The sequence below is a fragment of the Bactrocera dorsalis genome, chromosome 6, assembly GCF_023373825.1.
Source record: "Bactrocera dorsalis isolate Fly_Bdor chromosome 6, ASM2337382v1, whole genome shotgun sequence".
NCBI classification, from domain to species: Eukaryota; Metazoa; Arthropoda; class Insecta; order Diptera; family Tephritidae; genus Bactrocera; species Bactrocera dorsalis.
In genome coordinates, this window is record NC_064308.1 from 37,331,706 (window position 1) to 37,350,111 (window position 18,406).

At 34.8% G+C, this 18,406-nt stretch overlaps 2 protein-coding genes across 8 annotated transcripts in view; one reads left to right on the plus strand and one right to left on the minus strand.

Annotated features, from left to right (window-relative positions):
• LOC105227024 (uncharacterized) overlaps window positions 1-18,406 on the minus strand; it is a 227,674-nt gene that overhangs the window by 15,478 nt on the left and 193,790 nt on the right. For 3 of the 7 annotated variants that reach the window (XM_049460180.1, XM_049460181.1, XM_049460176.1), the window contains 3 exons: window positions 8,673-8,857; window positions 4,436-4,598; window positions 911-1,141 (listed from right to left, as the gene is read on the minus strand). In XM_049460180.1, the coding sequence (XP_049316137.1) occupies window positions 911-1,141; window positions 4,436-4,598; window positions 8,673-8,857 (579 nt within the window). The remainder of the gene's footprint in view (window positions 1-910; window positions 1,142-4,435; window positions 4,599-8,672; window positions 8,858-18,406) is intronic. The other 4 variants (XM_049460179.1, XM_049460177.1, XM_049460178.1 and 1 more) reach the window with 3 other exon arrangements.
• On the plus strand, window positions 8,889-11,965 carry LOC125779553 (putative nuclease HARBI1). Its single transcript, XM_049460916.1, has 2 exons — window positions 8,889-10,201; window positions 11,208-11,965. The coding sequence occupies exons 1-2, from the start codon at window positions 10,075-10,077 to the stop codon at window positions 11,588-11,590; spliced, it is 510 nt and encodes a 169-aa protein (XP_049316873.1). The 5' UTR covers window positions 8,889-10,074; the 3' UTR covers window positions 11,591-11,965.

Sequence of the window (18,406 nt, forward strand, 5' to 3'; positions counted from 1 at the left end):
CAGCTCCTCCTTCGATGCCGTCTTTATCTCGTCAAGAGAAGCGTAACGTCGTTCTTTAATGGGCCTCTTCAGTTTAGGGAACAAGAAAAAGTCACAGGGGCCAGATCTGGGGAATACGGTAGCTGCGGCATCATTAGTGTGTTGGGGGGGCGCTATAGTGGTGCAATTTTTTTGATAGGTGAAAATCGAATACGATCCAAAACACGTGCTAGCAAAGTAGCTGTCAACAATTAAATGAACATTCAAAATGGCCGAGCTTGTCGGCATAAGTGAGAGACATGAGTACCAACATAACGCCACAAAAAATTCGAAATTCGAATATACGTAACCCGCGAAAATTCAAAATTCGCGATACTTTTCGAACACACCTCGTACCTACCCTACACCTTTGCGCAAATAATTATATTATGATAGCCAATGCCCACATACAGATTTGGCAATAGCAATACGTTTGAAAAAAAAAACGTTTGATGGCTAGTATTCTATAAATTCTATCCTGTCGAGATGCCCCGTTATGAAACGGAGCGACCGATTGACATGATTTTGATTTTTGCTATATTCAATAAAATAGGACAGATACATATATGAACTACGCGGAGAGAAATATAGAACCGAGTTTGAGCAATCTTTTAATTCATATTAGTTGATGTTCACAAGTTGTTGTTGAGAGTCGAGAGCTCATGTAGTCGTTGTCTAAGAGGCCTCCTAGCTAAATAAAATTACAAATAACCCCCAGGCCTCTACACAACTCACATTTTCTTTCTGGGTCTCTTACCGCCCCCCTTGACACCTGCAGCGCCCACAAGGGGGCGTTATCGCCTACTTTGGGAAACACTGCTTTAGAGTATGATTGCCTCTCTGATTCACTTTCATTAATTTTGATCATTCTTATAGAACAAATGAGTCTTACCATTTTCATGTGTGAATACAGCTTGGCATACTGAACACGGCCACATGCGCAAACTATTTGTTAGCTGCGTTGTCTCCGGATGACAAGCCAAGTGCTTACGCAGTGAGCCCTCATTTACATAGTGCTTTCCGCAGACCGGACATGGATGATTGGCAGTCCGTCGCTTAGCCAAATACGGTTCGCTGGACGAAGACTGCATACAACCGGATACCGAGTTATCAATATAGGGAGCTGTAGGAAAAATTGATGTGGAAGAGTTTTCAGGTCACATTAATAGTCCGTTCTTAAACAATTACTTACTGGCAAAAACTAATGACTTTTTGTTCAAATATCTTTGAAAATGTTTATCACTTACAATGGCAAGACAGTAATAATAAACAATGTGTATATATAGTATAACATAACATATGTTATCATGCATGGATTCAAAAAATATATTTAGACAATTGCATACACACATGCACATGCATTGAGATTTTCAGTAAAAAGTCCAAAATTTACGAAATGGGTCGCTATTCACTAGAAGAAAACTGGGAAATATTGACAGATTGGGCAGAAGATCGTTTGACCGAGGATGGTAAATTTTACCGAAAAATCATCTTTTCGGACGAGGCTCATTTCCACCTCAATGGTTACGTTAACAAGCAGAATTGTCGCATTCGGGGCACAGAAAACCCCCACGTAATCATCGAGAAGCCAATGCACCCATCACGAATCACTGTATGGTGCGGATTTTGGTCTGGTGGAATCACCGGCCCATTTTTTCTCGAAAATGAAGAAGGAGAAGGAAGGAAGGAGCGATATCGCGAACCGAACCGAATTTTTCTTCAAGCAAATTAAAGAGGAAGACTTGGACAACATTTGCTTCCAGCAGGACGGCGCTACGTGCCATACAGCAAACGCTACACTCAATCTTTTACGCCCTATCTTTAAATTTAAAATTTTATATGGCCCGCCCTTTATATTGTGTTTAAACGCGTTTGGCATTTAATATCGTTTTTTTTTTTATAATAGCAACCAATAAGGTATTTCAAAATCTCGTGTTTGCAGCACTTAAAGCACATTATATTGCGTTCGATTGAATTTTCTGAATACAAAAATTAGTAATGAACAGCATATATGTACTTATGTACATTCATACATACGCCAAATAGACCCTCAGTTTTTTGGATATCATCGTACAATTTTATGGATTAAATCCAGTTCTTGTTTTGGAAACGTTTAAAAAGTTTGGCAAAGATAATTGTTCAAGACAATGGTAAATTTTCGAAGAAATTATTCAAACTGGATTACAATAGCATACAGCTGGCATATAATCTGATCGATAAAAATCCAGTCCTTGTATGAAAAAGTTTTGTATTTGGCGAGATATGTTCACGGAATTTGACACGAATTATTATCTAAAGCAACGCTACAATCATGGATAAATATTCCAGGTCGGATATATGTTTATATAGCTAACATTTTTTTGTAATTTACTGATCACACTCAAGTCCTTTTATGGAAAACCCTGAATTTGTGAAAGGCACTCTAGCATCGGTGCAAACGAGGTTAATACATACATATATAATGGGTTGTCAAAAAGTCTTGCGGTATTTTTATTGAATTTTTTTTTATTGAAATTGAAATGAATTTTTGATGACTCATGCCCAGCTCTTGACCGATGCTACGGCTGCTACTATGCCGGTCTCTTTCGACCAATTCAGCGATTTTATCCCAATTTTCGACGACAGCCTCTACACCAGAACGAAAACGTTGAAACCATCGTTGTGTGGTGGAAATGGAAACTGTATCGGGTCCATAAACTGCACAAATTTTATTGGCGGCTTGAGATGCATTTTTGCTTTTATCGCAGTAGTACTGTAAAATATGCCGTATTTTCTCTTTATTTTGCTCCATGTTTGCGACGCTATAACTCACGAACGACAATCAATCAAACACGTGTTAGCGCGTGAAATGAGCTTTCCAAAAAGGTATAGCATGACCCGATGCGACGAATAAAACTAGAACTACGCGCTTTCAGCGCCAACTAGCGATAATACCGCAAGACTCTTTTGACAACCAATATATATGTATATATTAGAATGCTTCAAAACAAAGTTTTGAATTTTTTTTCAACTCTTACCACCTCAAATGTTAGTGATTGACAAACAAAAAATCCTCCCTCAAGACGGGCGCTGTAGATTAACTCTAAGGGATCGCTATTTTTTTTAGGTTCCCATACATTTAACATAGGAATTTTCGTTTTTCATTCAAACTAAAATTTCACCAACTAATTTTCATTTCTCAAAAATAACCATCACATTTTCCTACAGTTGGCTTTTCAAGCTTTAAAAATTCCTGCGACAAAATTATTATTCTCAGAAACTTTTTTTATTTTTATTGAAAAAATTCCAAATTTCAAATCACGTCTAATTCTAATTTTGATAATCAAACCTTGTCGCAGAAATTATTAAAGTTTGAAAAGTGATCTTTCTGAAGATGGTATGGGAGGGCTTTATGAGAGTCGGAGTAAAAATTGGACAATTTGCGTGGCGTGGCACCGCCTACATTTTGGTAAAATCTCATATCTCGGCACTTAGCAGACCGATTTTGAATGTATCATTCTTTTCATATTACTATATCATATGATAAATGACAATAAAATGGGCGAATAGCACAATTTCAAATTTCACTAGATTCTTTAAACTTTCCAGTACAAAAATCCAAAACAGTTAATATAACACGATGAAACTTTGCACAAATAAAACTTTTAGTGCATGTCATCATAAAACCAAAAATATTCCAGCCTCTAGATACCGATTACTTCGACCCCAGTACCTATAGTTGACTTTTGACCGAAAATATTATTAAATTGTGAGATATATAATTGAAAATTAGGGACAGTGCTTCCCTGACAATGGTAAGTCTGCATGTCAAAAATAGGTTCCCTTAGCCCCCATATACCTAATATTAAGATAATCGAACTTCCGGGTGACTTTGTACAGCATATATAGACCAATAAGTGAGTTATGAGCTAGCGTGTTTTACTCATAACAGTGCATATTTGTATCTAAAAAAGATAAATTTGAGCGAAAACTTGACATATCCCCTATATAACAAATATCAGGATTTTCGAACATTCGACTGACTTGGCCCTATATGATTGGTTGTTTAATATGTGACTGGTTAATAGTTTGTGGCATTGAAAATAGATAAAATCGGGTCGATACTATCCCAAATTCCATATAATATATATTGTATTATACTCGTATAATGATTTTCGGTTTCCTATCAAACCCTATATGTCTGTCAGTATAGGAGTAATATATAGTGTATGTATATATAAAATTGCTTGGATTTCGATCATCTGGTTAACATTTTATATCTTGTTTATGTTTTTGCATGTGATCTAAAAAAATTTATTTATTTCAACTAAACCGAAACCGGTATTGAGAGAGTTTTTTATTGAGTACTTGCTTTTGAATGGTCTTTTGCACATACATATATATTTAAATATAGAATTGTAAAACTAATTATACTTACTGCCAATGCTTGGTACCGGCTTCTCCTTGTGCGCATGCTTCATATGCTCCATTAAAGCATCGGCTCCCAAAAATAGTTTGTGGCATACATGACAGGAAGTAGCGTTGGGGCCGCCAATCAATGCCGCATGCTGCTGCAAGACACCAAGATGCAGCTGTAGCTCCTGTTTTGATTTTCATTTGATGTATTCATTTTAATGTTTTTTATTTTTATTTTGTTGCAATGTTTCGGTGAGTAGTTTTGTGCAGGGATTCCGATTTAAGTTTTAAAGTATATACATATGTTCAGGAAGAGGGGGGGTTTCGAGTGTAAGTCGGTGTGAGTTGTGAATATGACAGGCGGCATCGATGCAATGAAATTGAATAAAAACAAAAAAATTATTTTTTGAATATGCTGGGAATGAACGATTTTCTTTTGAACATTTCACGGTTCTCCGTGTATGAGTAGTTGTGCATTGTGTGATATTAATTTACATAAAGCAAATTCAGAAAATATTTTTTAAATTATTATTTTGCTCTTGTGCATTTTATTTTTACGTAACCATACTATAAATAAGTTTGTGTGAACTGTCGGAACAATGCCACCATAACTAAGTAATTAATTCATATCAAACCCAGAGTACTCAATCTTGAGTAAAATAAATTAATAATAGTCCATGAAAATTTCGAAAAATCTCAGATTTTGAAAATTAGCTGTTCATTAGGAAGGGGTCCAGACGCATACCCCGTGATATAAATATTTAGTCAAAATTATTTTTTTTGTTAAAGTTATTTAAGGTTGAAATTTAGAGCATGATAAAATTGTTTTCTCATAAACTACTAGAGATAAATCGATGAGATTTTGTGAAGTCAAAGAAAAATGTTCGTGCTATATTATAAATATTTTTTCATGGTCTTTCTCTTAAATAATAATATTTTACATAATTTTTTGCTAAACAATTAAAATTTTTCAGCTGTTCTTCACGCTAAAAAAAAATTAAAAGTATGTGGCAGAACTCGGAAAATATTCACCTTTAATAATCTGCAAAAAAATTTTTGTTCATTCATACCATTCTAAAGATACTGAATTTTTTGTCCCCCTACCTTTCTTAAAACGTATGGCACAACCATCGTTGCCCAGTTCGCTCGTAAGCTCCCGCCATCTGCGTCGCAATAAAAAAAACTTCATAATTTATTCTTCAAAATCTGTGTCGTCCCACTTGGCCCCTATACACTTGCGCGAACGTTTTTTCCAATCCTCGAAACAGCTGTTAAAGTCCATTTCCGGAATAGCACTCAATGCGCGTAGCAATTCACGTAAAATGTCTTCAATTGACTCAAAACAGTTTTCCTGGAGTCCTGGTAGTCGGAAAGCATTGTTTCACAGACATTAACGAGACGCTGTTTTTCGAAAAAATTGAGTGATTTTGGAACCAATCGTGTTTTTACTTTTCTTAGGCCCAAATGATCTTTCAAAATAGTTTCCACTGATCTTTCCGATATTCCAACGATGCCAGTAAAATCTCTGTCTGCTAATAATCGATTCTCAAGTACAATTCCTTTATTTTATTGGCGTGTTGATCGTCAATTGATGTTGATAGTTGATGTTGAGTACTGTGCGTAGTTCGTCATCAACGAGTTCTGATTGAATAATTTGTACCAATCAAAAACATTTGCTCGCGACAAGCAATTATCACCGATGGTCTTTTCTAACATTCTGAAGACTTCGCACACAAAATTTAATGGATCTCATCGCAAAACTCTTCGAATGCACTTTATGTACTTCAGAAAGGCAAACGTATACTAAGCAATAAGAATTATATTGATGTGTCATTTGGCGCAGGTGTCCCTGATAGTCATACCAAGCTAGAAAAAATATATTTCGGCGAATGGGTTTTCGCAAGAAATTTAAATTAAAAATTGTTTACTATTTTTTGCCACAATAACAAACTGCAAAATCGACGGTGGTTTTGCAAAAAGGCGTCCGTTAGGAACTTTTACCGGGTTAAAGAAATACCTGTTCTAATTTTCACGTGGCTGAGTGCTGTGGTTCGGACGCTATGCTGGCACATAACCAAATAGCGTTTAATTTTCTGATATAGTAAACCCACGGCTACGATCGCGTGGAAATTGGGTATGACATCTATAATCTTTATTGCGTTGTTGTCGAGGACATCATGCACTCATTTTAAATTCAATTCAAAATCAATAATGAACTTTTTCTCAACACTGTATTATTTTAGGTTACATGTATTTTATTTTAGGTTTTTTATTAGGTTACATGTTTTGATTGGTTTTTTATAAATGTCTGTGCGCACAAAAATATTCGATTGATTCTTACATGAATAATAAACAAATGTTTATGATTTGATATAAATTTTTTTATATATGAATTGTTTGACTTTTAGCCAAAATCGTAGTAGTAGTGTCCGTCTCCTGGTTTTAAGCTACCTCCCAAATAATTGTCAGCCAAATCGGTTAGGCCATTCTTGAGTTTCAAATTGTGTAACTATCACGGCTTTCTTTTATATACATACAAGTTGTGTTCCAAAGTAAACAGGACTTATAAAAAACACAGAAAAAATGTTTTTTTCGGCAAAATAAATTTATTTAATTCAAAATGGTCTCCTTCTGCTTCAATACAGCTTTTTACACGGTCGAAGTCGAAGCATGTCGAACGAGTGTTTTAGCTCGTTGACTGCTGTGGCCGCCAGTATGCGGGCAAGCCTTTTGAATGGCCTCTACGTCTGCATAACGCTTTTCCTCCGATCGATGAGATGGCGCATTATCGTGTAACAGATGCCAACTTTCATCTTCAGGTGCACATACCTTCCGTAAGCCCAAATGTTCGGTTAAAATGCGATAAATCGATGTTTTGGAGATGTTCAATTCCATTTCCAGGAATTTCAATGATGATTTCGGCTGAATGGCTCTTTGTTCGAAGCTCGTTTTCGCACCGATAACACAAACATACTGACACTTAAAACGCAATAACTTCACTTCCAATCGATGAAATGCCATGAAATTCTCACTGGACAATCGATAAAGATAGCAGATTGTAACGCAGTCGACATGGTCGACATATAGATGGCGGTAGATTCAAAAAGTCCTGTTTACTTTGGAACGCACCTTGTATTTGGATTGCAAAATCGACGCCGAGTTTCGGAATTTTTACGAAATTCTGTGCTGCGGTTCGTACGCAGTATAGGCACATAACGAAATAACCGTTCATTTGGTTTTCCTCACTTAACGGTTGTACGTACCATCTAAAACTAATCGAGATTGATATAGGGTTATACATAAATCAATGATCAGGATGACGAAGCGAGTTGAAATCCAGGTAGCTGTCTGCCGTGCAAGCTGTAACTTGAATAAAAATTGACATATCTTGATAAAACTTGATATGCACATTCCTTAGTTAACAAAGAACGAGTTCGTAGATGATATGAAGTGCCATAAAAAGATATATGAAATGCAGTAGAAAAGGATATACTTTTATACTGCGATCCCCTGGGCAAAAGATTTTGAAAAGAACACTAAAGCATATACACTTTTGCTTCCTCCTATATCACAGTGCAAAGAAAAGGGCGAAATCGGATTACAGCCACGCCTACTTCCCATATAGCACCATTATAAATCCCATTTGGTTATTTCACTTTTCAGCAAACAAATCAAGAAGTAATTAATATAATGAGATAAAACTTTGCAGATATAGTGCCTTTAAGTATGTCAGCTAATGATCAAAAATTGCTCAAAATCCAACAAAAACTGTACAAACCCCTAGGTACCGAAAATGTCGGTCAATGTGTGAGATATATAATCGAAATTTGGAGTGAATCCTGGAAATAGTAACTATAGTAACAATCGGGTCAATACTTCCTTGACCCCCATAAACCTAACTTAAAGATTTTCGACTTTCCGGGTGACTTTATACTGCATATATCGGAGTGAGTTATATATCGTATATATAGTTATATATATATATATATATATATATCGTATGTATATATACATGTATATAAAGTTGTTTGGATTCTGATCCTTGGGTTGACGTATTACACCTTAATGTATTTCCCTGGCTTAAATTCTTGTAAATTGCAAGATTATAAACTGTTCGATTTCACGGGACCTTAGCCCTTCCTTACTTGTTATATGTAAGATTGTATTAGTAAATTGCCTTAATCATGAATATATACATATGTATGCATATTCACAAGCTAATGTGCATTGTATACCTCTTTGTTATCATTATTACTGACCTTCGATGTGTGCGTGCGTAAACTAGACTCAGTGGCAAAACCTTTGCCGCAGATATTGCAGTGAAATGGACGATTTTTTGCACGTTCCACTTGTGCGTCATGATTTCGTAAATGTTGCTGTAAATTTGATAATTGAATGAATGCGCGACCGCAATCCGGCAAGTGACATTTGTATGGACGTTCACCTTGAATGAAATGAAGTAGAAATATATAAAATGTAAAATGCTAGTTTATTGATAACCATAATAATATAGTTAATAATAGTTTTGTTCACCTAACGGTTGTATGTATCACCTAAAACTAATCGGGAATGATATGGAGTTACATACATATGGTATAAATGATTAGGATGAAAAGACGAATAAAATCCGGGTGACTGTCTGCTTGTCCGTCCATCCGTGCAAGATTTAACCTTAGTAAAAATTGAGATATCTAAGCACTAAATTAAGATATAAAACTCTAATATGGCACAGGAAATCGGTACAATTAAAATCTACTGGGTCTAATTATTGAATCCGCATCGAAATCGAATTCGCTGCGGATAGAATTTTCGATCGAAAATGTTTATGCGATTATTGATACCGTCGATAACCTGCTTTACCATAACATAAAGAAACTGTGTTATCAACAAATTTGACAAGTTTGAAAAATTAAATAAATTGTCTTAGCTTTTTGATTCGTTTTTACAAATATTTGAAATGGATACAATTGCATTATATTTAAGTGATAGTGATGATGAAAATAGTGTAAACATTCGTCGTGAGCGCAGAAATTTGAGGAATATTTCAAAAGACGTGCTGAAAATGGATGACTATAAGTGAGTTGACCTATTTAAGCTAAAAAAACAAAATTTTATTTATATATGTTTGAATGTATGTACATACGCAGTTTCATCAAAAATTTTCGGATCAACAAAAGGGCATTTATATACATTTTGGGGGAACGCGAAAATGAACTTGGAAATGACAAAAGACAAGGTTCTCTTTCTCCAAAAATAAAACTTGCTGCATGTCTACGTTTCTTAGCCACGGGTAGTTATCAACATTGTATTGGAAAGGACTTCAATAGAAATATGGCCCAATCGACATTTTTAGATGAAGTACTCAACATTCTTGAGTACAGGCTGTGTTCAAGGTGGGTCTCCATTGACATGACCGCCAGCGAGGAATTAGAAGCAAAAACATATTTGTTTGGCAAATCAAAAATTCCTGGTGTGGCAATGGCAGTTGATGAACTCACGTAAAGATAATGGCACCGTCAACAGATAAACATGTGTATTTTAACCGCAAAGGATTCTCAAGTGTGAATGTTATGCTGGTTAGGCTTTTTCAAAATTAACTTATTATTCAGTATTCTATATATACATATATATGTTTTTCATATGTAGGCGTGCGACCATAAGATGCAAATTCGATACGTTTGTGCTAAATATCCCGGCAGTAGTCATGATTCTCACATATGGGATATGAGTGATTTGAAAATCATTAGCGCATCAAATTATCGGAGAGGACATGCAAATTTAATACTAGGTAAGAATAATTTGCTAAAAATACTATCAATTTATACGAATGTACTAATCAAATATATAAAGGGTGATTTTTTAAGAGCTTGATAACTTTTTTTTAAAAAAAAACGCATAAAATTTGCAAAATCTCATCGGTTCTTTATTTGAAACGTTAGATTGGTTCATGACATTTACTTTTTGAAGATAATATCATTTAAATGTTGACCGCGGCTGCGTCTTAGGTGGTCCATTCGGAAAGTCCAATTTTGGGCAACTTTTTCGAGCATTTCGGCCGGAATAGCCCGAATTTCTTCGGAAATGTTGTCTTCCAAAGCTGGAATAGTTGCTGGCTTATTTCTGTAGACTTTAGACTTGACGTAGCCCCACAAAAAATAGTCTAAAGGCGTTAAATCGCATGATCTTGGTGGCCAACTTACGGGTCCATTTCTTGAGATGAATTGTTGTCCGAAGTTTTCCCTCAAAATGGCCATAGAATCGCGAGCTGTGTGGCATGTAGCGCCATCTTGTTGAAACCACATGTCAACCAAGTTCAGTTCTTCCATTTTTGGCAACAAAAAGTTTGTTAGCATCGAACGATAGCGATCGCCATTCACCGTAACGTTGCGTCCAACAGCATCTTTGAAAAAATACGGTCCAATGATTCCACCAGCGTACAAACCACACCAAACAGTGCATTTTTCGGGATGCATGGGCAGTTCTTGAACGGCTTCTGGTTGCTCTTCACCCCAAATGCGGCAATTTTGCTTATTTACGTAGCCATTCAACCAGAAATGAGCCTCATCGCTGAACAAAATTTGTCGATAATAACACATTTCGAACCGAACACTGATTTTGGTAATAAAATTCAATGATTTGCAAGCGTTGCTCGTTAGTAAGTCTATTCATGATGAAATGTCAAAGCATACTGAGCATCTTTCTCTTTGACACCATGTCTGAAATCCCACGTGATCTGTCAAATACTAATGCATGAAAATCCTAACCTCAAAAAAATCACCCGTTATTTTGTAAAGGTGTCAAAGGCTATCCTCTTCAACCGTGGCTCATAACTCCGTTTAGGGAACCAATAACATGCGTCCGAAAAAGTAGATTCAACACATATCCTGCTAAAGGCCGAATTGTTATTGAGAAAACAATAGGTTTATTAAAATCGGTATTTCGTTGTCTTTGCAGTGAACGAGGACTACATTACGCACCATATAAAGCAGCGCGTATTGTCAATTTATGCTGCGCATTGCATAATATTCGTTTGCATTTTAATTCAAATGAAAACATAAATGAATTAAACCTGGACACAACTGAAAATGCATATTCCAACGAAGATGAGAATGGTATAGATGATACGCCTACCGATGAAGCAAATAGAATTAGAGATAGTTTTTTAGATATTTTTTAATTTAAGTTCATAGTATATATTCATATTAAAATTATTTAAATAAACATAAAAATTCATTAAACGAATTATTAGAAATTAAAAATAAAAACTTATGGATTATTTAAATGTTGTAGTTCAGGTTCTAAAATTATTTTTTTTCCATTACAGCATTATGTCGCTTCATTTCCTTCAATTTATCTTTTTCAATTTCATAGAGTTTTCTTATCAACCTGTTTGTTTCAGATTGTTCTTGTGCATGTTCGCTCTGTTGCTTCATAAGCGTGTTTAGAACTTTTGAAACATTGTCCTCCATTTTTTTTGGATATTTATTTGCTCCTCAAGAAGACTCATTTTATTTATTTTCTGCTTCTTGTGCGGTGTACAGTGGGTCAGGTGGTCAGTATCTCCATTTGCTTCCATTTGCTGGTCAGACGATAGAAATGATATTTCATTGTGCATTTGGGGCTGGGAAGAAATGTCGTCAATTGGTCTCTTCTTACTCGTACTAGGGATGTCATCTGAAATGTTTGTCCCAAAACTTTGTATACCTTTCAATCCCTCTACTGATTTATTAAGGGAAAGTATAGCGCGGACCTCCTCTTCGAGGGAACTTAAATTTATTTGGTTGAAGGGCCCACACCCTGTTGCAGAAATTTGCTTTGTATTTTTAATAATTTTTCTTTTAACTGCAAATTTAAAATCAGTCCAAACCTATAAATGAACCAATATTAACCGATAATATAAACGCGTGCTGTTTTTTATACCTTTTTCCATCCAGTCTTGTCCTTGACTGAAGGGCCCATAGCGTTTAACTTTTCTGAAGTGTCTTCCCAAAAAGCATTTATTTCCGCGGGTGCTCTTTGAGAAAATTCTTTAGCTATGTCTGGATGCAACTTCATGATATCCACTAGCACTTCAAATTGATTTTTGTTGGTGTGTTTTTGTTTCTTGTCTCTAAATTACAAATTTTAAACATAATTTAATGCGACCTCAGCTATTTTTTTACATATATACTTACAAATGCTTTATTTTTGTCAATTTACGCAGTTCACTCATCAACGGATAGATTTCGACGAATATTTTCGATTTTGCGGTTTCAATGATTTGAAAATTAGCGCCATCTATTAGCCACGGAATGTATTTTATCAAGTCGGCAAGTAAGTTCAACTGCATCGAAAACTTCATTTTCGATACGGTTTCAATGATTGCAACGTTATAATTTTCGATCGAATTGTCAAGTTTTTCGATCGAAACGGATTCAATAATTAGACCCACTAAAAGCTAATTGTTTATTGCTTTATTTTCAAATGGAATAGTCGTGATAATAATTCCCATTAGGAGATAATTATAAGTCTAAGGTCAGTTTTTTGTACATACTTCAATCAATAGTATTAAAGTTTAATTATTTTCAATATATTTAATTTATTTTTGGATCCGTCGTGTAAAATTAAATAAAAAATCTACTTAATTTGTGTCAGCAAGTAATCAAGTCGCAAAAAACTTTTTAACTCAGAAAAAAATTGATTTAGCTTGCAAAAAAAATGTCAACTTCGTCTGCACCGAAACTTCAACTCTTTTCCAATACAAAATATTCCTTATCAGATATTGATTCTGTTCGGCCAATTTGTATGGCAGCTAACATACATATGTATATACGATGTAAAAAATTTTCTTAGATATTGTAGCGTTGCCTTATACCAGGGATGGGCACATTAGCCCTCAGTGGCATTTAGCCCGTGCGGGCACGAGTGCACATTTTGAGGGCTAGGTGAGGGGATCATCGCGGGCAAACATGAAGAGGGAAGTGAGAGCAACGTTTTACCACTCCATATTTACAAATGAGAGCAACGTATTTTCCACCACCATTGACTGATCTATCACATGTACAGTGGTGTGAACAAAATAGAAACAACCATAAGGTGTTGTGAAGTTTTAAAATATGCTGTTTTCTTATTAAATAAAATTGTTTTTAGATACATAACATAACATATATATATTTTTTCCTAACAGTGATTAAAATTTCCCACCATGCAAAGGTAAATAAAAACAAATTTGAATGCGAAACTGTAAACTCTGCAAATTATGTTTACCCCTTTTTGTTCACACAACTGTACAATTCCGATATGAAGTAAACTTCCACCCTTAAATTTGTGTACAATGTCAGTATTGCCGCAACCACTCTGCCAGAGATAATGAGATGTCCAACTCCTCTCTCACTGGAAGTGAGAGAACAATTGCTAAACGTCAAAACCACCTCAACTTTGACAGTTGACTGGATTGAGGAGGTTTTGACGTTTAGCAATTGGAAACGAGCGATGGCCAGACTGAAATCTTACCAAAAAAATATGTAAACGGAGGGATTTGTTGCCGCCGTTCAAGATGGCTAATAAAAATTTAAAACAATGAAAATCAAAGAAAATGCGAAATTTAAATATATTTCATGAAACGTTTTGTAATTTGATGCATAATAGAATTAATTTTCTATTACAATTGATAAAAAACATTTATTAATTGAGAACTAACAGGCTTAATTCACCTTATTAAGTATTGAAAGATCGAAAGTCAGTTGTTTTAAAATACCATAAAATCATAAAAAAGGAATTAAGTAGTTTCGCCATATATTAAAAGTCCAATATATAATAATTTGCAATCGTAAATAATGTTGGGTATTTTAATTTAAAATGCACAAAAATTCTTATTTTGTTCGATCTGGCCATAATGGAAAATGTTATAAAAACGCTTATTTTGAGGCGCTCTCACACTGGAATAAGTTGGGCATCCCATTATCCCTGACTCTGCGATGAACATCAAGTTACGGAGGAATGTAATTCATTTTTTTCGCAATTTTTCTCAACTTGTTATGCCCTTCTCTCCGTAAACTTATATTCCCCTCATCTAGCCCCTGTGCGCACTTTGCTAACTTTGCGGGCTAAAAATGTGCCCATCCCTGCCTTATACAATAAACTATGCCAAATTAAGAGATCTCGTCAAATAAAAAACTTTTATATACAAAGACAAGATTTTTATCGTTCATTTCGAGTACTACTTATTAAGCGGAATTTAGCATGCAATTTATTTTACAGTTTTTCCTTCTGCTGTTTGTTTGTACAAAAAGAAGGGGAATATGGTGTCAAGTCCAGTTTCGCAAAACTTGGATACTAATAACAGAAACAGCGAACAACGTAAATCCGCAGACCGAATCAGCTAATACGACCTATCTTATGGGAGCGCAATGTAAAAGATCAGCCAACACCGCTTTTACCGCCCGCTTTACCGTAGGATACCGTAGATTTCCACAGCATTTGGATTCTTGCCGTAGACACGTGCCAGCTGATTGCTCTCTCACAACGCAGGGTTGCAAGTCTCGACATTGTCTTCAATATGTTTGAAATTTTCTTAAACTAACTCAAAATCAGAGTCGAATGCTATTATTTGTAAATATATAAACTATTTTTAATAGTTTGTTTTCAGTTTTGATATTTTATATTATGAAAAATTGTAATTGAAAACTGAGATATATACAAATCTATATATGCGTATTGAGCAATGGCAAAATTGTTCAAATAAAAACAAACAAAGATGGCTGATTTCTACGGGATCAACTTTTGACAAATTTTGCTCGCTATGGGCGGCAACTGAGGAAGGGAGGAGCGGAATTCGCTGTTCCTGCTATAAGGGTGTGATCGTTGTGAAAATACTGCTATAGTGTTAACTTTGATGAGAAAGCATTAAACGCGAGAATTCTGGCAAACACTACCAAAGTCACACTTTCTATCGGTAAATTGTTGCGCAACACTAGAGTAACAAACGCAACGTAAACATTTTGGATGCGCGATAAGATGGAGGATGAATTGTAAGTGATTTTTTTATTAAATATTAATTTTATATTTGGTATAAAATATTAGTGTAATAAAATATGTCATCAGGATATCATCAGGTGATACAGTCACAAGTCTTTAAAATTAAGATTTTAAAGTAGAGACAATTTTTGTTATTTTGCAATTCAGTACGTAACAGTCACAATTGAAAACGATCATGTCTAATCAACTTTTATTTTATTATTTAGACATGTATTTACACATCAATGAAAGTAAACAAGTCGATAACAAATTTAAAATTTTCTATAAAATAGTCAAAAAGCATATTCACAAATAAAAATAAATGTTGACTTTGTTTCAGAATATTTACGAAATTTGTGGTGAAATTGAATTATTTTTAACTTTTCGGTATGGGTTGCATACAAAATATAAAAAAACGACAATCGATTAATATCTATGATTATCTCTATAAATGGCTTGGTAGTATATTCCAAATGGCAAACAAGAGTTTTTTTTTAGTTTTGTGACCTGCTAACTATCGGCGACAAATTTGAGACAATATTTTGTGAATAGTAACTAGTCACAAATTGATACTTTACTTCAGAGCCGCTCAAAATAATGCGCAATTTATTTACCAACGCATACATTCACACATTTGATATCTGCTAGCGTATGATTGTGTGCGCGCGCTTGCTTAGTAAACTGAGTGAAATCGTGCTATTTGGTTATTTTGTTATTAAAAACTTAGAAAAAAATAAAAATTTTATGGTTTTTGATTAAAAAAGCAATTAAGAACAACAATAATTTTAAGTTAATTTTTTTTAACTTTCCATGATTTTTTTCATATCGACTTCAAGATCGTAAGTTTTGATTCTCATTAAGTTTTCTATATGCTTATTCGAAACTGAACTCCTGTATTTCGATTGTATTTTTGACGCTGACAGAATTAGCGTCATAGCGTACATGCTTCGACTGCATTTGCTTGCCTATACTCCGAGTATAGGCATGAAAAATTTTGAGCGGCTCTGCTTTACTTCAAAATACTTCAAATAGTTACTAGAGACTGCTTACTGAATTGCGCTTTAAGTATCATTGGTTTACCTAAAGAATTTCTCCACTACAGATTGAGGTATAAATAATAATACAATCCAACTATTAATTTTGAACACAATGATATATGGTTCATTTCGATCATAGGTTTGTATTCAGGTCGCGATGGTTGCAAAATGTATGGTGAAAAACGAAAATTTAAATTCCTGAATCGCAAATGCTAACTTACTAAGTAATTGACATTTTTTGGCTAATTTACTTTGTCATCGCCCAACTTACAGACGTTATATGTATGTGGAAGAAAGCGAGCCAATATTAATGCTTGGCTCTTATCACGGTCCGCCACATATCTTTTCACATACATACTTATGTGTGTGATCCACTCGTTCCCACACAACCCATTCACACTTAATTGCTTAACTCTAACAACGAAAAGCAAAACAATAAAGGGGTAAAGAAAGTGTAGCGAACCATTGGCGTGACGTGACGAGCCTTGACTGTTCATGTGTTGCGCTAATTGTTAAATTTTCGGTTTCATTGGAACCCATAAAAGAATACCTTTTACTTCTTCTGAAGCTAGCATTTTCAGTTGTGTAAGCTTGTGGCTCTTCAACACTTATAAACGATTTGCCAGCGGGAAGCAGTGGTATTTGCAACACCACGGGCTTTCCCCATTTGCGCACAGTGTGCCATTTATTATTACATTGACATAATACAGAGGCTCCAATCAAATGTCCTTAGAGTCGTAACGCGTTCATCATGGTACAATCGAATGTCTTGCTACAATCCAGTAATCAAACCCACTTCAAAAGAAGAGTACTATTAGTATTCTAAAGGGCAACGCATTATCAAAAAGTCTCCATCACTGTACCACTGCAACGACATCCATTGATAAAATACGAAACTACTTTTTCGACTACCCAATAATTATTTATTGTAAGACTTTAAAAGAGCATATTCAATAAATAAATTATTGTATGACTGACGACGCTTGCTTTACCAGTTTTCATTGATGAATTAAAAATCGTCCACTTCCTTTAATAGAGTTGTTTGAAACAATATTTCGTCCTGTGCAGACCTGGCAAATGAGTTTACTTTCAAGTATACTACATATCGTTTGCAACAAGTTCCGAATTTAGTTTTACATTTACTCTAATAAGCACGAGTTTGAGAACTTAATATACTCAGTTGAATTGAAGTAAAAGCAATTCAACTTCGGATCAACACTTTTTTGGTATTATGAACTTCAACTATTTTCAATCAAAGTTGTAAGTAACCGTTTAAATTGGGATATTTTTTCGTTGTGAAGCAAATAATTGCCTTGATTATGTAATAAGTATAATTCACGGGTTATGGATATACTATACATACTGTAAGTATGTATATTAAAACGCCGGTTTTCGGGTCATAAAAATGTGTGAAGAAACATTAACAACATTAACATTTACAGCGCACCATTTAAATAATGGTTGCCAACATGACAGTACTACCAACGTCTTCCCCCCAGGTACCAACTTATAATTTATTAACCTTGCTGCACATTGTCTCCTTACTGTTGTTCGGAATTCTTCTCTACTGTTTCACCGTTTCAGATGTTTTTTTCTTATTTGCGAACGTTCTCACATTATTGACCACCAGCCCACAAGCAATTTATATATAACCCTTTACCGGTTTATTCATTCCGTTTTTTTCCAGTTAGTCACTTAGCAAGGCGAAGGTTTTGTGGATGAAATGTGCTGCGTTGACAATAGGATAACGAAATTCGACTGTTATTACGTTTTTGTCGAGTTATGCCTCGTGCATTTTACAAATGTGTTTTTAATTATACATTGGGTGAACCTAATGAGTGCATGTTTTAAAATTTTGTATAAATATTTCGATTAAAATGTACACACTTTAGTATGTCTTGCGCGTTTAAATAGCCATACATAATGGCGCAAAAGTAGAAGACTATTACTAGAAAGTTACT